Source organism: Brienomyrus brachyistius, chromosome 12 (assembly GCF_023856365.1).
Source record: "Brienomyrus brachyistius isolate T26 chromosome 12, BBRACH_0.4, whole genome shotgun sequence".
Classification (NCBI taxonomy): Eukaryota; Metazoa; Chordata; class Actinopteri; order Osteoglossiformes; family Mormyridae; genus Brienomyrus; species Brienomyrus brachyistius.
In genome coordinates this window covers 23,128,805-23,155,613 of record NC_064544.1, presented here as the reverse complement: position 1 = coordinate 23,155,613, position 26,809 = coordinate 23,128,805, and the positions used below count along the sequence as shown (strand labels likewise).

Here is a 26,809-nt window from a genome sequence, read left to right as displayed (position 1 = left end):
AAATAAAACATCTTTCTGTACATCTGCCTCCAAGAGCAAGACGTCTACCTCACACTGGTCAAAATTCTCTTTTTTTCTCCTGTCTTTTGTCACCGTACCTTGCATGCAGAACTGTTTGATTTGCATATTATGTTAGCAGGCAGTCAGTTTGCATTGACTATGGCTAATTGAGGGTGGTGACTGGGTGTGGTCTGAGGCTTGTGCACGATTGACTGTGGCTAATTGAGGTTGGTGACTGGGTGTGGTCTGAGGCTTGTGCACGATTGACTGTGGCTAATTGAGGTTGGTGACTGGGTGTGGTCTGAGGCTTGTGCACGATTGGATATGACTAATTGAGGGTGGTGACTGGGTGTGGTCTGAGGCTTGTGCACGATTGGATATGACTAATTGAGGTTGGTGACTGGGTGTGGTCTGAGGCTTGTGCACGATTGGATATGACTAATTGAGGGTGGTGACTGGGTGTGGTCTGAGGCTTGTGCACGATTGGATATGACTAATTGAGGGTGGTGACTGGGTGTGGTCTGAGGCTTGTGCACGATTGGATATGACTAATTGAGGTTGGTGACTGGGTGTGGTCTGAGGCTTGTGCACGATTGGATATGACTAATTGAGGGTGGTGACTGGGTGTGGTCTGAGGCTTGTGCACGATTGGATATGGCTAATTGAGGGTGGTGACTGGGTGTGGTCTGAGGCTTGTGCACGATTGGATATGGCTAATTGAGGGTGGTGACTGGGTGTGGTCTGAGGCTTGTGCACGATTGGATATGGCTAATTGAGGGTGGTGACTGGGTGTGGTCTGAGGCTTGTGCACGTAGGATCGTTGCCGAGATAATTCTGATTTATCAACAGGAAATTGCCTACATATATGTGTGCAACTTTTAAATTTAAGTTTGATAAATGACACCCCAGAAGTTTAATTGGGCTGCTATTGTATAGTGCAGCCAAAGGAGTGTGTCTGTCGCTTCAGTTAGTCAGCTTGGGGAGAGAATTGTTTGCCAGCCATGGCTCATTTTATCGCTGCATGTTTCTGGTTTGGGAATTAGCAGCGGCAGCTGAGATCCCTTTAGGGTGACCTTCTTCTGTCTGACTGGCAACACTTATGATTTAGGGGGACTTTCTAAAATGATTTCCTAAATTTGTGATGCTAGGGGGAGTTTGTGCCTTTAGCAGGGCTGTTGTCTTTCCAGGCCTGAAGCTTGTAGTGGTGGAAGATGAAATTTTGAAGCAGGTAAACTAAGATGCTATGTAGGAGACGGGAGTTTGTACCACCCTGAGCCAGAGTGCCTTGTCGAAATACTTCAGTGTTTGGGGTTTCATAGCTGGGTATGCTGTGATGCATAGGAATAAGCCAGATGTAATGTGGAGGATGGCATTTATGAAAATGTGATAGAAGTCATCAGACCAGAAGGGTGCAGTCTAGTTTCCTGGAGTCCCGGAACTGGGGCTGTCAGGGTCAGTACCCGTCTGTTCTAGCCTTTCGTGTCTGTCCCCTATACCCCTCCCTTTGACCAGCAGGTATTGCTGGCCATCCTGTCCTCCCTGTTGTGAGTGTTTCCCCAGCTCCTTTGAGTGTCGCATGGCTCGATGGACTGAGTGTGCACCTATAAACCCTGTACTTGTGAGTTTGAATCTAACCTCCTCTGTTTTTATATTTATTAAATATTGTTTCCTTAGTATTAGTTTTCTTGTCCTAGGTTTTTTTCCCCTGCTTCTGTTCTGCTTTTTTCCTTTCTGGTTCTGTTTAATTACTCTTTTGTTCTATTCCCAGTTAGTGTTTTTGGTATTTGTCTAGTTTCTGTGTTTTAGTTCCACCTGTTGCCAGATTCCTTGTGCCGACCCTTGTTGATTGTTCTCACCTGTCCTGCATTGTCTTGTTAACCCTCTGTATTTAAGTACCCGATCCTGCTTTGTTCCCCAGTGGAGTCATTGTCCGTTTTCATAATTTCCCTGATGCTGATTATTCTGATCTGCTGTGTTCTCTGTTTTCTTGCTTGTTCTCTATGTTACCAGTTTACCCCTTGTAGGTATTTTTGATTCTGTTACTTTACTTGTGCCCCTTTTCAGTTTTAACCCCTCGTTTTTGTTTGTAGTGTTATCAGTTTCTGTAATAAAACCCCTGTTTATCTTGTGGAGCTGCAAGTGGATCATCACCTTCCTTTTCTGACTGTACATGCCCTGAGTCCGTGATGGACACCCCCCCCCCACCTGGAGTTCCTGAGAGGGTCCTGGGATTTAGTCTGAATGGTGTGCAGTTTAGACTTTACTAAACCACAAATAGTTGTTTCAGGTTGCATCAGTTAACACTGATGAAGAATGAAAGTCCCATGAAAAGCAGGACATCATCATGCAAAGTCTGTATCACTTGTGCTCAATGAGGCTAATTCATTGTCCAGCCTATACTTCAGGAGTTTTGCAAATCGGCCATTTTCAATGGTTTTTGTTTACAGTGTGAAAAGGCTTCAGCAAATCATGTGTCAGAACTCCAAGCTTTTGCTGTACATGTAGGTGTGCGACTCATTTTGGCACCTTCTAAATCTCGTATGACCTCATGCCGGCCTGACTGTGAGAGGCATGAATCTGCCTGCACCAAATGTGTTTCTCTCCCACGGATGGGCCTGTGTGGCACCCTGCCAAAGCTCGGGCTCTCCCTGAGGATGCCAGTGTGGAGATCCGTGGGCCGTGAAACCATGTCATGTTTATGCGCTAAATGCTTTGATCTGGGAATGACCACGTAGCAGAGCTGTAATGGTGCCCTGTCACATGGAGAACCTTCCCAGCATGGCAGTTAAATACAGGACTAACCTTTTTTCAACTAAACTGTCCCTTCCTGCATTCTCTCCCTTTATTCATGGGGCTGGGGGTGCTCTGCGTTGCATGGAACATGCCTGTTTTCACAGTAAAAAGAGGTAGCAAATATCTGGGAGGTATGATGGCCAACATCAAGGGGGTGCTTGTAGATGTCAGACAGGAAGTGTTTGTTGGAAAGGAGTCTAGAGTTGGGGTCATGCTGCATGGTGGAACTTTTCTGTTTATTGGTAAATGGATGTTCAGAGTTAGTAACATGGTGCTAATGCTAGCTGAGTAAATGGTGTTGGATGGTAAGGAAACACACTGCACCTTCTCTCCTCAGCATCTTCAGCGTTTGCTCCTGCATAGCCAGTACCAGCCCTCCTGCCTGCCACAGGTCCAGCTCCCTAATCAGACAGCCCCCCAAATAACTCTACAAGCTGTGAGAAATTCCCCATGTGTAAACAGGTCCGTATTCCTCTCCTGGTACCTGGCCTTCCGTAAATGAGTGACACTGACTGTAAGGTTACTCATGTTGATGATTGTATTGAAATCTTTCAATTATTCTATGCCTCTGAGTTCTCTCAGTAGGGAAATATTTATTCATAAAGTCAAAATGTCAGTGAGTCGGCCGTGCCCCTCGCTGACCTTTCCCAGATCAGCCGCCCTTGAGCCCCTCCTTTCAGCTGGGTGAAATAATAAGGTGGTTCAGCACTTTCTCACAAGTCTCCTGGCAGCTTTGACAGCTGATAGATTTGACGGTATTTTTATTACTCTGATTTGTTATTGCCTTGCAGTGGGCGGGTCACAGCCAGGGTTGACCGCTGCCTATCTCCTGCCTGAGATGGGCTCTAATCCGCCCATGACTCTGTACTGCAGAAGCAGTGAGAAGATGGATGACTTTTTATTCGCCCAGAGGAGGATGGGGTCCTATTCTGGGTCTAGGTTCCTCTCAAGGTTTCTTCCTGCTAGAGGGAGTTTTTCCTTGCCACTGTCGCCTCAGGCTTGCTCAGTGGGGTTCGGGCCAGTTAAATGTAAAGTGCTTTGTGACAATGACTGTTGTCAGAAGCGCTATATAAATAAAATTGAATTCTGAAATGAGTCGCTCTTTGTGATGGAATGACACAGAGGATTCAGTGCTCTTTAGTGATTTATATGTTCCTTAACTGGAGGATCAGTTTTAACGAGGCTGGCTTGTTAGCAGGTCGACCAGTTTAGCAGAGAGATGTTCCAGAAGTGTCTATTCAGAGACACCTTGATTTACACCAAAGTCATATGTGCAGAGGGGATCAGGGAACAGTATCACCCGGATTTCCTTTCATTTTGGTCAAAGGAGGGTGGGAGGTCTCTGTGATTTAAACTCAGCGTTGGGGTGCCCTGAAACAGCTGCATTGGTAGGGGGCCTTAAATTGTCACAGCTGGAGGAGCGTGACCTGCTGACGTCGCTTACTGCTGAGAGTGGCTGGAAGCAGAAGCAGAGCAGCCCCTACATGCTGGGAGGAAGCCCCTGAAGATGGGGCTATGATCATTAAAACCTAGCGGTAGATCCCCAGCCGAGTGCAGCTTGCCTGTAGGGCCATTGTAGCCGACAGTTTGCTTGTGAACCCCCCCCCCCATCCCACTGTGTGCTGTTCTGCTCCTTTTAACAAGGCCTTTAAATAGCCTCCCAATTCTGTCCGGACCCCCCGATTCCTGCCATCCTAGAGTCTCGCAGCAATTCGGGGTAACATGCTTTATTGTAATTTTATCCCCCTTCCGCCCCTATGAAATCCCAAAACTAATTTCTCAGCAGGAAATAAATGGATGAGGCCAGATCAGGGTCCCGTGGATGCCCTGCTCGTCCGGGGGGGATTATGCCACATGTAATGAGGGCGTCCAGTGGGGAGACTCTATTGATACGGTCTCCCGCACTGCTGTGCTTGGACAGTCGGATTACGACCTGCAGGAAGTGATATGATTGGATTGGGAGTGTGACCCTGTGCTTCATCTGACATCCTCTGAATGAATGAGGATGTGGCAGTGTGATAACTCCAGTGGTGGGGGGGGCTGAACACGGGTTAGCTCCAAGAGGATTCGGGAAGCCCTAAAAGAGAACGAGTACATGGGCTGGCCTTGTGAAATTCAAAATCCGCTAATCCTTTTTGAATTATTTTCAATATTTCAACGTGACCACAGAAAATGATTTCAAACCTTTTAAAATAAAGATGCCGGTTATTTATTCAGGAAAAAAGGCATAAAACGGCCTTTGATGGCCCAGGCTGTGCCTCTTCACGGGAGACTCAGCCAGGCCTCCCGTTTCTTCTTTGAAGAGTGGGATGTCCTCTCCGTGATCTGACGGCTAATGGGTCAGCATTTTACGGTGTATCTCCAGTGCAAACATTAAGTTACCCCTTCCTGTACAAGAAATAAGCAAAGATATTGTAAGACAGAACATCTGCAAGTTCAAAGTGTCTGGCAGGTTTATAAATCTGAAAGATGCTTTAAAAATAACAGCAAATGCAGAATTAGTACAAATTGTGTAATAGGAGATAAAGGTGCCTGTTATGTTTCACATAACACCCCAAATGTTACTTCAGATTACAAAATACAGGTGCAATTTATAGCAATATAATCACAATATAACAGGTTAATGTCTCCCAAATCAATATGATTAATATGACCCACCCCCCATCCTGCACCTGATATAACACTGTGATGGAGTACAGATACAGATAGAGATACAGGTTCAGCTTCTGTTGTGAGAATCCTGCTACTGCCTTGTGTGCACGGACACAAGGGGGCGCAGTGGTTAGGCAGTGGGGTAAGGAAGGTTCCCAGTGGGGATTTTATCAGCATATAATATAATCAGATTAATAGTTTAGTATTGTCTACAGTTTTTCAATTTGGATGAAGGCGTCCCTCCATACATGGTCTATTTTGCCACATGTTCAGCAAACCGCTAACAGCTTTAGCCTCCATGAAGGGGGCCTTTATCTCCCACAGCCTGTTTCTAGCTTTGCTTAGCATCCAGTAGTGCCGGATCAGTAATCGCCTCAGACCCTCTGCTCTCCCCAGCAGATGGAGGCCTTACTGTCCTCTGTACTCTCCCAGTGTCCCAGGTTCCTTGGTGTCGCACTACCTGCTGGCTGCGTAATGGGTGCAATCCGAGCTGCTGTGCTACCAGTTATCGTATGTTCTTCCCTGTCTGTTAAATGGGAGCAAGCCTCAGAGGCAAATCCCAACCCGTTGCGAGTTTCCTCGCAGTCCTTCAGTCGTGTCGTGTCCGCTGTGGCCCCCTCGCCTGTGCTGGTGGCCCTTTGCATGAAGGTCGGGACCTAGGGCATTTCCCAAGAGGCTGGGCAGGGGCAGGGTGAACAGGTGAATAAAGCATAAATAAAACATGTAATCTTCAATGGGAAATTAAATAAATGGGCAGAGAGACATAAATAAAATGAAGTGTAAGGGCAGTCAGGACAGGTGCAATGAGAGACAGGTCTCTCTTTTGCAAGCTCATTGCATGGGAGGCCATTCTGTGGAGGGGCTGAGTAAGATCCACTCATGAAGAAACTGAAGCCCCTTGTACATAGCAACGTGTGACCTGAGTCTGTGACACATGCCAAGATTTTCTTCACACACTCATCAAAAATGTGCTTCACTCTCTGGGGGCTTTAAAAGCACTCGGGGTATAAGCCTGTCTGCTTGTGCGAAAACGTCAGACGCCTGTTCCCATCTCAGCAGAGGGCATTTTGACCGGAGAGGTCACAAGCCCTGCTGCTTTCAGAATAACATTTAATCTGGGAAACGATTAACACTAACATCAGGAGAGATTTGTTTCCCACTCGAGTAACTTTTATTGAATTCTTAGAAAAAACATTGGCGTATTTCATGATGATCTGAAGTTCTCTAGGTACAAGTAATTTGCTATTTTTTTCCTATCACTGTCCCTAGACGAGAATAAAATCTGCACAGATTATAAGGACAGATAATGGAGTAAAGTGGTTTCCCACCGTCTAGATCCTTAAACCGCCCTCAGGATCCTGACAGTGAGGCAACGTAGAGCCCTTACAGCTGCGAGCTGCTACCTGCCCAGAGCAATACAGTAATTATACTTTAAATCAGATTATCGGGTCACAGGTCTGATGCTAACAGCATTTAAAATGCACAACTGAGTCATAAATAAAGCTTCTGAAACACCTTCAGAGCACTGGCAACATGCACATTTACAATTAGCAACAGATGCTTCATAAAAGTTGTCTTTGATTTGCACTCTAAAGGTTTAATGTGTTTAGTTTCTGATCCTGACTCAGTGTACCTTCGTATGCAGAATGTTAACACTATTATAAAGTAGAGAATTCCTTTATTGTCATTGTACAGGTGGCAAGTGCAGTGAAATCCAGGCTTCCCATCTTAGTTTCCTATGAGACACACATACAGAGGGATATCATTCCCTTTGACTGGTCGTGTTATTCAGACCTTTCTCACTCAGTCACCTGGGTGCAGGTGAGGTGCTGAACCCTATAAGGTGCTTGAAATATACAAGTTTTCACTGATTCACAGAAAGAAAAATCAGTCTGTAGATAAGAAAACGTATCAACTTTTTAGTGGGATCAATATGCTAAAGGAAATTTCACACCAAACTTTATTATAACTGCCTTTTCTCAGTTAGATTTCCATTATACAATAATAACAGTTAGTCAATATAAATGTTTAGGCTTTCATGGTGTTTGCGCTTCATTGAAATACCTGAGTTTCATAAAAACACTCATCTGCATTTGCAGGGAATCCATTATAAGCTGTCAAATGTATACTGATAAGCACCTTACTTTGTTTTCCCTTTTACTCTGGCCACACACAGGACAGGAAAACACAGCTAAAACCGAACAATGGTCATCAGACAATGGGTTTGCGAAATTAGCATAATTTCCTCAGGTTTTTAATCAGCACCACTGATTAAGCACTTTCACAGTTATATTGTTGCAGGGTGGCTACTCCTCTGTGACCCACCAAATCCCTTTGTCCACTGTCTGACTGTCTCTGATTATCAATTGATATCTGAGGCTGATTGTTTTGTTGTCTGTCACAGTTATCCAGTATCTGGTTTAAGACACCATTAGTTTAAGAGGCTTCTTGACTGGTACTAATCACTGTAGAAGGCAAAACTGAAGGCAACAGTTAATATGAAAGGCACAGACCTTAACAGCACAGACCCCACATACCCATAAAATGCAAATGCGGCTGCTGGGCTTCACCAGTCACCTGCCAGACGACTTGGAGTCCTCCTGTGCCTCTTTGCTAGGGTTCGTACAGAGACATTGAAGTTTTATAGAGGGGGGCTCGCGATAGCGTCCTAGAGAGATATTCTGCCTAGAGCTTTGTGAGACAGTGCCACCCCCACCCCCCACCCTTCCGGTCATGGTCCATTTGATAAGACGTTTGTTTAAGCCCATAATCATTTCAGCTTCAGCCTCTCCCACTGCATGGCATGTCCCACTCAGTCACTCTGCTCCTTGGTGGCCCTTTGCACCACAGTGTTCAAGGTCTTATGTCTGGTCAGCAGAAATACGGTACAACTAGTCCAGGGGTCACAGCCTTGAATTAGTGTTGGGAGACCTTTCCCTTTCGAGGTCAGTGGTGCAAAGTTCATTTCAATCAATAATATTCAGTAATATTCCATTGCCAGCAGTAAGATGTGGTCCCTTCTTTCACAAGTGCCTCATGGGCAGTTCTGTTCATTTGGGTCATTCCCAGTGGTATGAGAGGAAGGTTCAGGGATGGTGTAGAGTAGAAATGGACAGTGTGGAACAGATGGGGATTAAGGGGGATGACTGAGGGGTCTCTCAGCGGAGAAAGAAGACCTAGCAGCTTTGCTGTGGATCTTAGACTCCGGACCAGAGATGAAGAATCGCCGGTTTGCTGTGGATGAACAGACAGGCTGGTAGACAGGGAGATTGGAGATGGCACCACCAGACTGTCTGTTTATTTGTTTACAGACCCCCCCCTCCGCTCCACTCCAGGCACTGCGGGACAGACAGTGCAATGACCTTCCCCATGAGTCGTTCCACTGTTCACGTGTCTCCTTGGTGTGTGTGGATTGACCTGTAGGTCACCTCCCCTGTGCTTCTCAGCATTCGCAGTCCCCCCTCTGCGAAGACACTCAGAAGTATAAACCACCGTCTACAAACCACCCTCCCCCAGGTGTGAATCTGAATTTAAAGCATTTTAAGCACCCATTTTCACCTTTGTATGCTTGATACTTTGATAACCGGCCTGCCCCCCACTGCATAATGGTGACAGACTGGCTTGATTGCGCCATTCCCTTCTAGTGACTCAGAGTTCTTCAAAAGCGCTTGCTTTTAGTGGAGCTGTGAGTCCACAGAGGGACCGTTTCACCCAGAGGTAGGCGGGCTGGGTCCCTCTGTAGCCACGCTTGGTCTATTAGGCTACGCTTCTGTGTGTAATTTCAAAGCCCTGAAATTTCCTGGAGGAGCCGTGAACGGGCGAGGGTTCCTCCGCAGCTCAGGCGGAGGCTGCAGATTTCAGGGTTTTCGTTTGTAGGAACTGTTTCTCTTCAAGGTCACATTCTGATTTGCTCCTTGAGCTGAAACATCTTATCATCTCAGTGGCAGGAAGAAAGCAAAAGTGGTTTTGATGCCAGGCAAGTAGGTTCAAAAAGTCGTAGGAGTAAACTGACTGGGTGCATTTGTCAGGATTTCAAGGGTAAATTTTCTGATTTTGTGTGATAAGAGGTTGTTCACGTTGCTGAGATTCATCCAGCTATGTGTGCATTCAGGGCTCACTAGAGTATCATACAGTAGATAATCAGTCCATCCATCTTTCAGAAGGGTAGGGGTGCTTCCCGATGATCTGGTGAAAATTGCCCACTGTGGCCCTATCAAATCTGGCCTCCTAGTCCCCTATATCCCTTGTATCTAATTGGTGAATTCTCTCCTGCCCCTTCACCACCTTAGCTACCATGTGATGAGCATCGCATCATCCAGGTGGCTGCTACACAGTGCTTCTGGTTGAAGTGGCTCCCCACTGGCTCTTTGAGAGTCTTGAAAAGCACTATATAAATGTAACATTTATTCATTCGTTTATCTTCCAACTGTGTATCTTGGTCTAGGTCCAGGAGGTCCTGGCATTGGGCTGGAAAATGGTAAATAAAAGCCTCTCGTCCGGGGTGACCCAGTGACACTGACTCAGAGAAGCAGTTAGTGTAGAAGATGGATGATTGGATGGACAGATGTCAGGAAGGACAAAGCTTTTTAAAGGAGTCACAGCTCTTATCCATCTCCCTGAATGTAGGCATTCTGACATCCAGAGTCCTGCCAGGCTACTGCCCCCCAAGCGGAAGCCTCCCTCACTATCAGAGATCCCCGAGAACACTATTAGGGAGGGACTGTAATAGTGACACACATAGTCACACACACACATGCAGGTCCCTCCTGTCCCTCATGCTTCTTTCGGGCTCAGGTCAGTCAGGAGCAAATCAGAATGATTAGGAACAGGAGTTGAGTCTAATGAGGCTGTCTGAAGTTAGGTACAGAGAAGGACACCTTGAGTCACCATGACATTGGTGCACATGGTGCTGCTTATACAATGAGTACATTGTTCACTCATTCAGTCAGGCAACAGTTGTTCCCAGCGTCATAGCAGCTTACAGCCACTAGGGGGGTCATCAGCATTACCCCGAGCTTGAACAATACTCAGCTTTGGAGTACTGCCCCAAATCGTGTGAGTGGTGACTGAATACACGGCCTTTGCAGCGGACAAGCCAGGCCTGCCGTGAGGTTTTCTCATTCTACGATTGACGGTTACATGTAGCGAGACAGTTTGTTTGACCTCTGTTCTGGGAAGCTCAACCCAAATAAGGTATTGTGAGTCTTTTTTTATTATTACGTCATAGCTATTTATAGACAACAGCTCTAATTACTCAAAAGACTAAAGAGTTGGCGCAGCAATGCAGACATAGAGGGCACAATTAAAAGAAGTGTAATTCTCACTGGGAATAGCTAAACATCAAATTTAATTTCATAGTTTCCGCTTGTAGTTGACTGAATGGGTGTTTGATCTGTGCATGCAAGAATAATCTTTTTTGTAAATCAAATGTTGGATCAGCTTGTAAGATCACTGAATGTCTTATTTAAATTTAAAATGGCATTAGATAAACTGAGGCAAAAAATATATCTCATTTATTATTTAATAGTACTGTATGTATTATTCAGTGTCTGAAAAGCTTGAATTTAATAGAGTTTAATGAATTAAAACATCTCATATAAAACGGAGGATATGACGGCATTCTTTCCGAAAAATTGGAAAAAATAATAAATTGATAAAGATGGAAAGTTTTTAAAGGGATGTAAAATAAGGTGGCTGGAACTTTCTGAGAATTTTGCCCCGTGGTAAAACACTGAAGTAGCCCTCAGTTCCACGGGGAAAATCATCTGGGTGAGATTCTCCAGGAGCCAGAGTGGGGACCTGACAGCTGCTGACGTAAAGTCGATGCCTCTGGGACAGGAAGTGCTGAAAATGACAACAAAGTTGCACTTCCTGTTAAAAATGCATGCAGGCAGCTTGGATCCTGCACTCACCATTTCCCCTGAGATTCAAAGCCCCGTCACCTATGTGATTGTCAGCGTGTGTGTGTGTTTGTATACCCACAGCCATTACCTGCCATTCCCCACTCCCCATTGCTGCCAGGTCCACTGTGGTGTGTCCCCAGCAGGGGGAGTGACAGCGCTCCAGGTGACTGAATAATGAGGCAGGCAGCCGCACATCTGCAGTGTGATCGCATTTATTATCACATATGACACATATCTTAGTTGTCCTGTGCTGGAGAATGATGCCACTTGCTCACCATCTATTATTTATCCTTTTTGCAGTTTAACATTATTATAGTTATTCAGTGTCACTAGTAGGAAAGGTAATTTACATAGCATTACTCATTTATGCAGAATTTATGTCTGACCTTCCCAGAACTCTAGGGTCCAAACACAGTATCCTCCATGGGATCAGCAATGTCAGGCTTTGGGTGCAGTTCCTTCAGCAGCAAACTGAACAAAGATAACATCACATCATGTCCCCAAATCTTGCCTCCATCAATCTGGCAAGTTAACAATCTCATGCCCATCCTCTTGCACCCTAAACAGCCCCCCCCACCCCCAATCATTAATTTTGTTAAATGGAATCCCCTGGTTTACAATAAACAAGCTGGCTGTCTCATTTGCCCTGAGTAATCCTACTGCGACTTGGACTTCCCTGGCAGTCAGGTCCTTTCTAAAACTGAAGCTGAGAGATAAGCAGGGGCCCTGGGCGTCCGGGGGGCGAGTTCAAAGACCATGAGGCAGCCTCATGCGGGGGCTTGGTATAGATGCTGACCTCGGGAACTGGCTTTCACTGCTCTTATTACATCACTTATTAAACTGAGGTTTCAGCATTGAGTCGGCTTTAATATCGTTAATATTTCCCGTTATAAGATAAAAAAGCAGGAATTTGAAGTCAATGAAAGGCATGACTATGATTTTTTTACTGCAAAGTTAATCTCGAAGGCATCAGTTCCTCTGAAAATGAAGCTCAGCTGTTCAGCATTTCCATACATAATTGTCATGTTCAAGTCCAATACACGTAAATCCTCTGAGTAAGAAGTATGCAGCTGTGGCTGCTACCTTAATTACTACTGAAGTCTGTGGTGAATTATAGAAGCAGGGAACTCGTCTTGGCTCCAAGGTATCCCGCGTCGACATTGTACTTCTTTCATCACTGGCCTATCTTACTGCAAATGATGAACTTGAAAAGGGGCCATACTTTTAGTACGTACCGCACGGATGGGGGGGGGTCTAAAAATTTCACAGAATTTTGTGTACGTGTCGGTATGCTGGGGCGGGGGGGGGGGGGGGTTAATCAACTTGAGAAATTTTAAAGTTAAGTGTTTCGTTCACGATACCTGACCTGCTGGACTGCATTCCATACGTGCATATAACTCAAAACGTCTTTAGTTCATCTCCCGATCATCAGCCGGCCGGCCGGCGGATAGTCCATCAACATCGAATCAACGCGAAAGCAGAATTATAAGCATGCAACACTAACCATTATTATTAATGTCTGTAACAACTGTTCGCCTGACATACATAGTCGAATAAATACAAGTTGAATAGAAAGTTTGACGTTATTTTTATTCTGTTATAAATTACCACTCTCTTACAGCCGAGCCCCATTGCCCCTGAATGCAATGTAACAAATGACAATGGGGCCGAGTTTATGACTTTAAGGTGGGAAGTGCAAACGCCGTCAGACAAAACGACCACGGTCGGGGCTTCCCCACATCATGTTTAGCTTTTACACGGCCACAGCTCCTGAGTGCGACATAAGTTTTTTAGGACGATCGGTCTCTGTTTAAACAATATCTCATAAATGATCTAAAAAAACAGGTTTGCAATGCACCACGGATCTCCGAAATATCTGCTTTAAAAGGCGCTGTAACGTTATGGAAATGGCGACCCATTTTGTTTTATTTGAAAGTGATTTTATTACAGTAAATCTCATGATTATTCTTTTGTTATCCCTAAAGTTAACAGGAATGTTTGTAGCTCCAAAAAGCAGTGCATAAGTCTACTGACTAGCTATCGCCCATGCGTACGTACGCGCGGGGGGGGGGGGTCAACTACCTAGCGTATGTGTGCGTACGGGGGGGGTCCAAAAAATCGGTAAAATGTGCGTACGTACAAAAAGTATGGCCCCAAAGGCCACATCAGGACCAATACTGACTGTCAGTGACGGGGTTTTGCCCAGTGCCTGGGGTGTGCATATGTAATTCCCAATGCAGTATCTTGATGTCACTCTGTTTGTTATCTATGTTATCATATTTGGGCCTCAGGCAATCACACCTGTGGACATTTTGTATATAGGACAAGTCCATGAGATGGTCATGCATGGCTTGCCCTGTATCTACGTACAGATAGTTCTCAAAGCCATGTAATTGTATGTGGTTGTGACGCTATACCCAGGACAGCTGTTAGCATGACTGTCTGTGTGCTCCTGACCTTAATTACTGCTGTAGTCTGTGGTGAATTATAGAAGCAAGGAACCAATCAGAGGAATGTAAATGTGCTTTGGGCGAGGCTGCTCATGAATATTTATGAGTACAAGGAAAAGGTGCAGAGTTCAAAATTTTTGCGACCAAATACCGTTGACAGAGCTGTTGTCCCCTGGTAGACTATCTCTCATGCTGGGAATCTGCAGGAGGTGGCTGGGGGTGTTGAATTAACCCTACTTTTCACATTGGCTGGGGGGTGTTTGAGCAGAATGCAGGTGCCTGGTGAGCTCACAGTGTTTGTTCTCCCTCCCCCCTCAGGTGGGATCCCCTTCATCCTCACGGGAGAGCTCTTTGAGCAGTCATATCGATCTGCTGCCTTCATGATTGCCGGAACCGTTAACTGGCTGTCCAACTTCTCTGTGGGCCTGCTGTTTCCCTTCATCCAGGTGCGTATGCTGTCCCCTTGGGCCTGATGCAACATCCAAGACAGCTGAGAATATTCGATGTTCCAGATACTGTAAAGAATTCCACCCACAGCGGAGGTGTTTAATATCACACATTCCCTAAATTATACCGGTGTTTGATATCACACTGTCACTCTACTAACAGAACAGGTCCCTCAATCATCCAGATGTTTAATGTAACACAGTCACTACCAATGGGAGAGGTCCCTCAATCAGCCAGATGTTTAATATAACACAATTATTCTGCTAATGGGAGAGGTCCCTCAGTCCGCCAGATGTTTAATATAACACAGTTATTTTGCCAATGGGATAAGTCTTCCGTTGTACCTGGTGTGTCATACACAGAAACAGGGGCCCCTCTGATGTGCAGTATGTGTTGGTGGGATTTATCTGTCCACGGGTGCTTCATGTTCACCGCAGTCTGCACATCGTCTGAGTCTCAGAGAAACAGACACGTAATTAACGCGTCATGTCATGCTCCTGGCTGCATTACTGTCATTCTAACATTGCTATGGCTGGTGAGAGTCGTCCTTATGTCGCTATGGTCGGTGACGGTTGCCTTAATGTTGCCATGGTTTCTCTTGCATAACCAAGAGAACTCAATACACTAAAGCAGGTGTGAGCCACAAAGAGTCAGTGTAGGAAATGTCATTGTCACAGTTACATGAATTTAATGTCATTTTGCACTTATTGCTAATGTTGATGTTATTAATATTGAGTTGAGTGTTGAGTGTGCCCTGCGATAGGATAGTGCCCAATCCTGGGTTGTTTCCTGCCTTGCGCCCATAGCTTCTGGAATAGGCTCTGGACCCTCCTGCAACCCTGACTAGGACAAGCAGTTTCAGAAAATGGATGATTGGATGGATGGATGGATGGATGGATGGATGGATGATTGGATGGATGTTTGGACAGACATTATAAGCCTTTTGGGGTGGCGAGTTCTCAGGCAAATGCTCTGGAGGTGCAGGCATTCCCTCGTAAAGCAGGAGGCAGTGCGACATGTATCTTCTGGAGGAAGCTAAACTCACAGATATGAATCAAAAGATAGTTTCACAGTGGGTGGACAAAAACAGCATCCGCTGTTGAACATAACATTAAGGTTTGTGGTGTTTCCTGATGCGTCGGGGGACAGTGACAGGATTTCAAGCTACCATCTGAGGCTCACTGCTCACCGCCGGTCTGCGTGCTTTGCTCACAGAGATCCTGAGTTTGACTCTGATGTGCTGGAAAAAAGTTTCCCCTCAGGACAAAGATTGTACCCTGTGCAACCAAAGCATCTGCAGCTGTCAGATGAGCTATGAGTATCCAAAAAATCCGGCATCATTCAAGCTAATTCAGATTACTTCTCTCTTTCACTACAACAGAGTGTTCATCATATAAACTGGCTTTATAGAGCTTTTTTGTTTGGTTGTTAGAGTGAGAGTTTGAGGAGTTTGAGGATGAACACATGTGTGGTTATGAACACCTTTCAGGCGCTCTCTACATTCATGCAGCTTACAGATAACAATACCATGGATTCCCTAACTGAAAGGTAGGGGGATTGAAATGTGTAAACAGCAGTGATGGCCTGTTGTGTTTCAGGAGATGCAGCCCTGCAGGAACACTCATAAAAGCACACAGAAATACTGTAAGAACGTACCAGCGTGTAGGATCAGGCAGCTTCAGATAATACATGTTAGGCCTGATCTTCTACTGACAAGAGCATGCATGCCTCAGTGAGAACAGGGAACAGAGATGTACTGCTAGGCAGCACGGTTCTGAAAACATCCACCATCAATGAACCATGCACTTGCAGGTAGTCAGGCACCTGACTTACATCCAAAAACTGGGCACTGGAATTATTTACAGTATGTGAGTTATATTCCATGACCATGACTATATAAATCTTTGTTGAAAGGTGTATTGAAACATAACATGATTACTGAATGAACTTTTATCATTGCCACCCCCCAAAACTTTATCGTAAATTTGGATCATGACATACTGACCCAGGAATCGTGTCTGTCCCAATGCTAAACCATTCAAAAGCCCCCACTGCAAGTGTTGAGGTTTTTCTGCTCAATGAGTCTCACTGTTTGACAGGAATGATTTACCTGGTTGTTCCACCTCTGTGCTTTGAGTCCGCCGGTGTTGCCATCGCAGCCAATGAGCATCTAGCGGGGGCTCACTGTAAATATGTTTCAATGACACTGCAGAAACATTGAAATGTGTAACCCATGAAAAAAACTGTATGTTTAGGATTCTCATCATCACCCTAAATGTCTGGACTGTCACTGTCTCTCTCCACCCCCTTGGTCCTGCCCCAGAACCTTGCAGATTCTAGCTGATCCCATCTCCCGTGAAGTCCTTAGTGTACTTGGTCACTCATGATTTTTGATTGAGCTGCCTAGAGGACCATCTCAGACAGCACACGGTGACACTGCGGCCATCTGACAGCAGATGGCGATGTATTTAAAGAGCTGATCAGACAGCGGAAATTTTTTCACTTTAAATCAGTGGCATAATTTGATAACCAGATAAAGAAGCCTGGCTGCATTCCTGTTTCTGCAGAGCCTGTCAGCCGGCTCGCTGCTCTCAGAGCTGAAATTACCTATTTATGCCTTCTCTGTCCCATAGACAGCAACACCGGTGTTTTCTCTGGGAGACAGATTAGCTTAGCTCAGTCCAAGGAAAGCATACAGAGCTCAGGACTAGTCATACATACTGGAAGATGATAGAGGTGAAATTGCTTTTTTATGATTACCTGACCTGCATAGATTTACCCAACGGCACCTCCTATATGTGCAGAAAAATCTCAGAGTTTTGTTAATGCTGGGCTAAATTTTCACTGGAATCTCCTGTATATCACACGTATTGCAGTTTCCACCATAAACTTATATTACTACAAACCCTGGGGCAGCTTTAAAAAGCACAGGGCAGTTAAAAAAAGATCTCACATTGCAGCCCCACAGCTCCCTCCATAGGGGAGGGAGGTTCTTCAAGGCCAACGGGGTGGAGCAGGTCGAGCAGAGAGCAGCTGAGATTGATCCAGAGATTGGGAGGGGGAGCAGACTTACAATTAAATAACCATTAACTGTATATTTGCAGCCCATCTCCCAATAAAACATCAGTGACGCAACTTTTCCTGACAGCGAGAGGTTGATTTTGAGCAAGATTGAGCAACAGGAAGAAATGGCTACTGTTAAGCGATGTTCTGGAGCTTCCTGCTGAAAAACACCAGCCATTCATGCTCCTTTGGGGCCTTAACTGAGGAAGGGGGGTTCAAATGAAAACAGCCGCCCCCCGGGAAATGCTCGACGTCACCTGGCATCTCTGACGCGTCAGACAGAGATCCATCCTGATAAGTCTTCCATCTGAATTTACATATCCTTCTATCTTCCTTTTGTCTTCCTCGTTCCTGCATTATTTGTACCTACAGTACATGCCCTCTGAAGGTGTCCCCATGAAGCTGAGCACAGCAGGATAATAGCAGTGGTGACGTGGGTGTCGCTCCTCTTATGATGTCACACGCCCCTCTATGTTTCCCTCATATTTATATCTGTCTGTCTGAAACATCTCATCTTCTTTCATCTCCTATTCTCTTTCTAAAAATAATCTCTGTCTCTCTTTTTCTGTCTCTCTCCCCGTATTGCTCTGCAGACCCCCCCCTGCTCTCTGTGATAACTTATATCTTTTTGCGCGTCGTGAGTATCTGTAAATGTGGCGGGATGCAATGGCAGGATTGGTTTTCCGCCTCAGAGAATTAAACCTTTGCATTTGAATTATTAAATTGTGTCCAACCTCAAACACTCTCCTATACCCATGACTGAGGTGTTTCCTTTATAACTTGGTAGCAAAAGCTCTGCATATTTGCCCCCCCCCCCCCCCATTAACAGGAAAATGCACTGTAGGAATCTTTTCACCTTAGTCTAACTCTATCTCCCCATACAATATGAAAGACAACAGCCTGCCCCACTACTAAATGTAAGACAGGTTCCTGTGTCAAGGTCATTTCTGTCTCACGACTGCTTAACTATCAGCCATGAATGGATGCATTCATGTGTATAATTGCTTCCGGTACAGAGATTTGTCTCATCAAATACAGAACAAATAGTCTTTCTCTTTGCCTGGGCAGATCTAGACGTATATTGGAAATGATGATGAGATTCAGGATGAGAGTCAGATGCCGACTGGGCAGAGAAATCAGTTGGCCACACAGGGCAGGTATGATTTGTGTACTTCTGGGAAAGACATGCCAGGGTTGCCTGGTAGATAAAGGCATAAGGCTTTAAAAGCAGCTGCCAAATGAATAAGCAGAAATACCAGCTAGGAAAATGCTGTTATCCCCTACCGGCCCACAAGTTGTTGGGGGTTAAGGTACAGCCTCCTCGTACACTTGGACTTACGTTGGAACGAATGGCTTCAGTCTGACCCACTTTATCCTCTGTGTCAAAGGCAGGTGTCGGGTCCCCTTAAGGCTGTGATCCAGCCGTGTGACGGGCAGCTGCGACTGGACTTTGATTTTTCCTGCCATTCCGAATTTCCTGGGATTCTCTGTTCAATATGTAATGATTCCATGGTAGGGAATGGAAATCGTTTATCCCTGTGGGGGTGGGGGGAGGGGACCCCATAGCTGAGTGCTCTACTCACAAGGATATCGATGCCCCTAACATGCCATCTGGCTCTGGGTCATGTTATGTGTGAAGCCATCCAGGTCAAGACCAGTTAGAGTTGAATATGGGTTCTAATCTCATGCAAACCATGGTGACCTTTACAAATGAGTCTTTCAGACAGAGTTATAGTTATCAGACTTGTCAGATATCCAGATTCAGTCCCATAAACCCACCATTGCTTCTGTTTTTGGATACTTTAGCTTTAATTAGTCTGCTGCCCTTCAGACACTCAACCGCTCTGTCAGTTTGGTATTGATGCGTCAGTGAGGATTTCCTCTGTGGGGATCTCGCTTAAATCCCCCACCCGCTTTGATGAAGGAGAGTCAGACGTGCCCCCTCCCCATCCCCCACTGCTCCAGCGCTGAACAGGAAGGGAGCCTTTTCCATTTTCCCAATTGTGAAACCCCAGTTTTAATTAAGCCCTCCCATGCAGAGGTACACAAATTGGGTATAATAAAAGGCACTTATCTGTAATTCGTTTGGAGCGTGTGTCTGACTCCTAATTGGCATGGCCAAAAATAGAGCAGACAGTGAAGATTACCGCCTCAGTCACATCCCCGAGGGCTCCAAGAAGGCCCAGCCCCCCCACACCTCCTGCCCCCTCTGAAAAATTAAAAATGTCCCTTTTAAGTTAAGCCTGTCTTTTTTCAGGCTATGAATCTTTCTTTTGACTTCCTACTCTCATCCCAGACATGCACCTTCACTTTTATTAAATGTCCATTAATTTACATTCCCTGCCCATTTGGGGTTAAATCACACAACCTTACGGTGAGTTTTCTGAGAAAAACGCACCTTGGAGAGCCTCCCCTCCTTGATCTCAGACTCTTCTGTCAATATCCTGCTCATCCGGTCCTTTGCCTTCATGGAACTGATCATGCCTGAACAAATCCCCAGGAAGTGGGAGGACTGAAAGCGATGCCAACCGTGACCTCTGACCCTGTGCAGTGAGCCATTGGGACACAGAGGATGAAGGAACAGTGGCTAATTTAAAAAACAAAAAGAATTTAAAAATTAGGGGGAAAAGCGACACGTCTCATTGGACACGGAGATCAAGCAGATCGCCTGCGGCTTGCCTCCCAGGATGCCGCTGTGCCGGCCTGTAATATCAAACTCACCACCTGGCTGGGTGACTTTCCCAGCATGTATAATATAATAAAACCTCAGTTTCCTTTAACAGGAGGAGAGGCAAACAAAGACTGTCATGCTGTGAGAAAAACAGTAACTTTGTTACTCTGTTAGTGCAGTGTCTAGGCAGAAGCTAATTGGTATTATTTTGACTTGTGTCCCCAGGTGGCATACACAAAGGGCACAAGTATCTATTTAAAGAGTGGATCAGTGCTAAAGAGTAATACTTTATTTGTGGTTTACGTTATGACTCTGTACATGCTTTGCGAAGTGGGAAAGGATGCTGGGAATATCAGCAATGACCGGTTGCAGGGTTGTGGTTGTTAGGTGTGTGAGGCCCCGGTCTCTGATTTCTGTCTCCTGCCACTATGCTCCGTGCTGCGTGACTGGATCTGCAGTCACTGGATCTGCAGTCACTGGATCTGCAGTCATGAGCTGTCTCTGAAAAAGACAGATTCTGTGAGCTCACCATAATATGTGTAAGGCAGTGTTCCATTGAGGGGTGGGCAAGTACCTGGCCCTGTGCCATCATCACACAAACTACACTAGGACAGGGATGTCTAGACATATTTCTAGAGGTGAGTGTCTGAATCTCATAGATGTACAAATAAAATTTTGTGATCAGTGGTCATTGTTGACGCACCACAGCACACAAGAACAAAATGTGTCCTCTGCATTTAACCCATATGTGACATTGCAGGGGGCAGTTAATTCATCGCCCAGGAAACCGTACTTGAGGGCAGCATCTTGCTCTGGGTACCTTAGTGGTGCCTTGCTGGTCAGGGATTGGAACCAGCAATCTTTCAATTACAAGTGTGTTTCCCTAAGCATTAAACCACCACTGCCCACAGACTAATGGACCTACTTTTTGAATTGGTGAATCCAGTATAATTAATGTTTTGTTTCTCAGATCTCATGCTGGAAGTGCTGTACCAGTTTGACTGACCTTGTAATGTCTGGGATGCATGAGGCTATGGCTTTGTGACACCTAGGCTACATATGTAGTTACTGAGCAATGGGGATGTCAAGTGCCCTGGGACGTGTCAGCAGACCCAGCTGGGATTTATCCTCATGAACATATATTCCTATTGGGAGTCCATCCTAGAGGAAGCTGATGGGGATGCTGTCTGAGGCTCACGGCACCAAAGTTCCATTTAGTAACTCCTGAGAAGTGGTTCTCAAACTGTGGGCCTTCCACCAGGGTTGCCAGATAATTAGCAGGGGACTCAATATGATGTTCAGAATACAATAAGACTCCCACTCCGGATTTTACTGTTGGTAAAGTTTGGTAACAGGTTGCTATCGGAAATATTGGAGAAGGACCTGCTCTCCATATCCGGCTGTGATTAATGGCAGAGAAGAGAGGAAAAATAAGGTAAAAATATCAGTGACTCAGAGGCTGGCAAATGGGGTGAAAGGAAGAGCAGAGATTGCAGAGCTGCTTGCGAGGGAAGGAGGCTGGAAAGCTGGGAGGGGTGGAAGTTGGGAGGCAGGGAGGAGTGGAGGCTGGGAAACTTGTAACTTTGGAAAGCTAGAAGGAATGGAAGCTGGGAGGACTGGAAACTGGGTGGTAGTGAGGCTGGACCTTTGTGCTGGAGGCTCAGGTGGTTATCCCTGTCACGTGTAATGAGACATCGGCTACTCTTCATTGCTCTGTCATTAGTGTTTGTAAAGCTGCCAGCTGGTGGAGACATCCAGTTCATCTTGTGCTGCGGGCAGGGGGTGTAAGGCCAGTGGCAAGTGGCAGAGCCAATAGGGAGACAGAGTGACACTAGCCTCCTGATTTTCATTGGCTCTGAGCGATGTGAATTACAGTTTTTCCAAGTGCACACATGTCTGCAGAATCGCATAAATATATACCAGTCAATGCCATAATTACTGAGTAATTTAAGAAATTATTGTGTTTTTTATTTTGCACACTTATTAGCTAAATTTGTTTTAGCTGAAGAAATTTCATTTTAGCAAGATACTTAAGCTTAAGTAGTATATCATAACACAGCAACCACTAACAGCAGCTAGTTAACATTAACTTGACTATGTCAGAAGGTTCAGCCTCCATTTCCATTAATGTTGTTCCTTGGACTCCTAGATGTTCCGAGATAGTTTATCCTGTAGTTTGATCTTCTGCATCTCTGTCTGTTTGATAGGCCGGTGAATGACAGGTCTTTCTGTTAAAAAGTTTGCCCAGAATGTTGCCTAAATCCCTGCAGCCATCCTGCCAGCTTAATACCATCCTTAATATCAGCCGGACTGTCAATAGTCTGCTTTGTTCCTGTTTATTCCTGCCCTTGTGAGATAATGAATTACTTATGTAAAGTGCTTCTGGTGGCATTCCAATGGAAAAAAGTGCTGAGCTGTATAAAAGAGGCGGATGGTCATCTGCACCGTCAGACCTACAGGAGACGACCTTCGGTGGGGCACACAAGCAAAAAAAGAGAAAAAAGTTATGTCAGGAATCACTGTCCAAGAAACTCTTGTTGGCTTCCCTTTTCCCTAAATTGAAGGTACATCATACTGGCATGGCAAAGCGATCGGAGTGAAATGAGTTGGATCGGCATGAGCTTTATTTATCTCGAAAAGGGTGGGGGGGGGGGGTTGCTTGGAACCTTTTGTGGGGGTTAGCAACTGGGCAAGCAGAGGAATGTCAAGGAGTGCTAAGGACGTCCAGACGGCTGTAGTGCATCTGACGTTTGCATTTAATGAAGACTGAGAGGTGAATCTGTCCTGAAAAAAAATGAATTAAAAAGAAAAATCCCCGGAGACGCGACAGCAGGGTGGTGATGGAGAGCACGGGGAAATGTCACCACTGACCATGGAACCTGGCTGGGGACGGCCATGAAAAATGCAGCCACAGCTAGAGTGTCTCAGGGGTGCGGAATTAAATCTGGGTCTGTCCTTGAACAGCATCCGAATGGACCCGGTTCTGTCCAGCCAGCTACATCAGCCCCCATTTCCCGTCTTGACACAGCTGGATGACTCTAGTTCTCAACCAGATGGTTGAACACCCCTTTAACTGTCCCCTTAAGGGCCATAATAGATTGAAGATGAATGTCATGTAAGGTGTGTCACTCTGTATTTTCCTGCTAATTATATGACTGATGAAAATTTCAAAGATCCAGAACGGATAGCACCTGATTTTGCCAATGCTTCTTGGAGGGCACAGCGCTTGGTGATTTGATATCAGCCCCGCATCCAAGCTGACTGAAGGAGGCTGGCTTAAAGCATTGTGCCAAAAATTAGCAAAGAAATGTCTGATGTTAATAAGCATGACAGGCTTCAGGTCAGGTATGAATTGTTCTTCTTTCCTCAGTTACCTCTGTGGAATAGCAAGTAGCCAAAATGTTTACACTCACTCTGACTCGAGATGGAATTTGCTGGAAAATTGTAGCCTAATTCTGGCAGACAAAGGCTGAAGTAACTTTTTCATGGCAGATCATTGGTGGAAAGGCACACTAAATTAAATGTGCCTGGACCTTGATCCACTTTGTTCCTCCTGGTGTCATGGTAACAGTCCCGCCCCAGATCACTGCCAGACTGTACCCATCACTGGCCCACGACCCCCTTTATTGACCAGCTGACCACCAGCATCCCCATAGCATGACCCCCATGAGGTCAGCCATTGTGGGTCAGCCCAACATGATTCACGTCGCATGATGGAACGACCCATCACATTCTCAACCAGCAGCCAGCTGCTGATAGGCCGCTGTTAAATCCATTCATTTCAATTAAATCTGCAAATCCACTGGCTCAAGATTGATCATACTGACCCCCAAGTCTGTAATCTACCATGATATAATCTATCAGGAAGATGTTGGATCGACAATGAGACGACACACATTTTTATATGGACAGGGCTGTTTGATGAGTTGATCTTCCGATAGTAATGCACATGGAGGATGTGATTCCTGCTCCTTTTTCTTGCACTGAGGCAGGCTGTGCCTCTGACATTGCTGAATTTTCAGGCCTGTGATGGGGAGACGTAGGACCTTAAACCTCATCATTTCAACCCCCAGGTTCAGGTGTTTTGGGGCACATTGTGAGGGGAGTGTGTCAGACAGGAGTCACTCGTCTCGATTCACCTAATTTTTAATGTTGCCTACAACTAGGGTACAATTTTCAGACTCTTGAGGGTAACAGCCCCAGTGAGAAGCAAAGGTACCAAAAGGGAACTCTGTTCTGACAGTGTGTGGGATGATTTGGCAGATGTAAAACCTCAGTGTCCTTCTTGCTGTAAGGGCAGATATAGTAGATGTTCACAAACATAGTCATTCCACATCTGTCATTCCAGGGCTACAGGAATACTGGGAGACACAGCAGAAACATACATGATATTTGGTGTGGGGATGGGATGCAGGGAAGGGCAACGTGAAAAATCTGCATCTGATGAAGAAGGACAACCTCAACAAAGCAGAGGAATGTGAAATCTGAATAGATTCCCGTGAATATATCCTCTGGCTCTTATACATAAACTTACATTTGGATTTTTATATGGAAATCAGTTATGATTTTAATTGAAAACTAAGAAAAAGTATATAATGAATATTTTAATGAAAAACAAATGCCACCAGAGGGAACTGCTCTCGCTTGGTAAGTTCTTGGTATCACTGCTGCAGCTGAACATTTTCCATTTCGTAATTTCCATCCATCTTCTATATCCGGTTCTCCTGTACAGATTTGTAGCATTGTGGATGCAACACAGAGAACAATCCTGGATGGGGCGCCAACCCATTGCAGGGCTCATTCACACACCATTCACACAGACACAATCACGCCAATGGCCAGTTTGGTAATTCCAATTCACCTCAGCTGTGGGGGGAAACTGGAGTATCTGGAATCCCCATGGTAACATGGGGAGAACCTGCAAAATCCACACATGGAGAAGGGGCAGAGAACCGTCTTGTAATTTCATATGTTTTAAATATAGTGCTTAGCCGTAAACCATAATGTAATACTTGTTCATTTTAACCCTGAAATTCATGAGGCCAGTCCTTTAATATCGTAATTGTTAACTGATTCATATCTTCATAAATATATTCATATTTAGCCCATAACCATTCTGCCCTCTGCTGCCCTAATGTTGCCGCTACAGGAAGCCCTACAGACTTACTGCTTCCTCGTGTTCACCGTGTTCTGCCTTCTGGGAGCTGGCTACCTCTATTTCATCCTGCCTGAGACCAAGAACAAGACCTTCATGGAGATCAGCCAGAGCTTCTCCAAGATCAACCGGGTGGAGTGCAGCTCCCCGGAGACGGAGATTGCGCTGTCCGTCAAACCGGGCGCCAAGGATACAATGGCTATTAGAACAAGCAACGCTGTCGAGATGGAGAGCTCCTTTTAACGGAGGATCAGTCTGAGCCTTATTACATGCCAACAGTATGTGCCTTAACTGTCATTTTAATTGTTTTAGAAATTACTTTTCTATGGTTTTAGGTAATACTTGTAAAACTGGTTGCAGGTCTGATTTTTGAATAAAAATGCAATTAGCATTAGTGTGCAGTTTATTCTTTAAGGTGAAGCTTGGTCTAATAGACACATAAAGATGGATGCAAATCCTTAGTCAGTTTGACCTCATCACCTCTGAGTGCTAGGATGTGCTTCAGGAGATGAGGGCAACACAGTCCTCTCCCAGTATTGGTAATGGATAGATGGATGTTGGAAAACTGGAACAGTTTTAGTCCCCCTAACACCCAAGTCCTGCATAGTTATGAGGTGGTTGGCACATGGTGCCATTTAAGGTAGACTGAAATATTTTCAGGTCTTCTGCTCTTCTGCAAGGTGTCACAATGACACATAAAAACCCAGGCAGGCTGAAAATCCATGTCACTGACTAAGCATTAATATTTCATCTATCCATCATCCAGTCACTGTCCTGTGCAGGCCAATCCATTGCAGGGCATAGGCACACACACACACGCACATGTAGAGTATACCTATCCTTATGGGGCCCGCTCATTCACTTCTATGGGAAAAATGCTAATGCTAATTATGACAACCTTAACCCCCACCCTGCCCTAACCATGACCATAAGTAACCAAGCAAAATACAAGAGTTTTTGCATTTTCAGTCACTGTTTTTTATAAAAATAGCATTTTCCCTTATGGAGACCAGGAAACCGGTCCCCATAAGGGAAAAAAAACGGATATTTATCACGTTATGGGGACATTGTATACCCGCTCACACACACACACACACACACACACACACACACACACACACATACGCATACGTACATGCTGGAAAGTGATTGTTAATGTCAATAATATGACCTTTAGAGGTGACATGCTTTGCACACAGTCCCCAAGCTACAGATCTCTCCAAGGACATGTCACTGACCCCCCCTCATGCTATTGACACAATAAATGGTCCAAATTGTCATAGAAACAGGGAGATACAGGGTGACACTGATGAGGCAGAATTTCAAAACAAGACAGCAGATGGACTAATCATCAATTAATTAATGAATCAGTACTTGAAGACCTGATGTCCATGGCAGTAGTGAGCTACACCTCAGTCCCCGGCTGCCTCCTGCTTGTGCTGTGCCTTATGTTGGAAAACCAGTGCATGAAGACATCCTAGGTCCTGACCTTCACTGGCGCTGTTGGAGGACCTGAGGACTGAGGTGTACTTCAGCATTTCTAGCCCTCTCCCCTCACCTCCCCACCATCTCCAGAGTGACTTCCTGAGGGTGCAGCATGACTGTACCTGGAGGTCGGGAAGCCTGTGTTGACAGATGCTCCCTGGGGACCCAGATCTGGTAGATCCTTAAAAGG

General features: G+C 45.4%; 1 protein-coding gene across 4 annotated transcripts in view; it reads left to right on the top strand.

Moving 5' to 3' along the window:
* Nucleotides 1-25,528, top strand: part of slc2a9l2 (solute carrier family 2 member 9, like 2) — a 102,712-nt gene extending 77,184 nt beyond the window's left edge. For 3 of the 4 annotated variants that reach the window (XM_048970289.1, XM_048970288.1, XM_048970290.1), the window contains 2 exons: nt 14,117-14,244; nt 25,129-25,528. In XM_048970289.1, coding sequence (XP_048826246.1) covers nt 14,117-14,244; nt 25,129-25,377 — 377 coding nt within the window. In that variant the 3' untranslated portion in view covers nt 25,378-25,528. The other variant, XM_048970291.1, reaches the window with a different exon arrangement.
* The last annotated feature ends 1,281 nt before the right edge of the window (nt 25,529-26,809 follow it).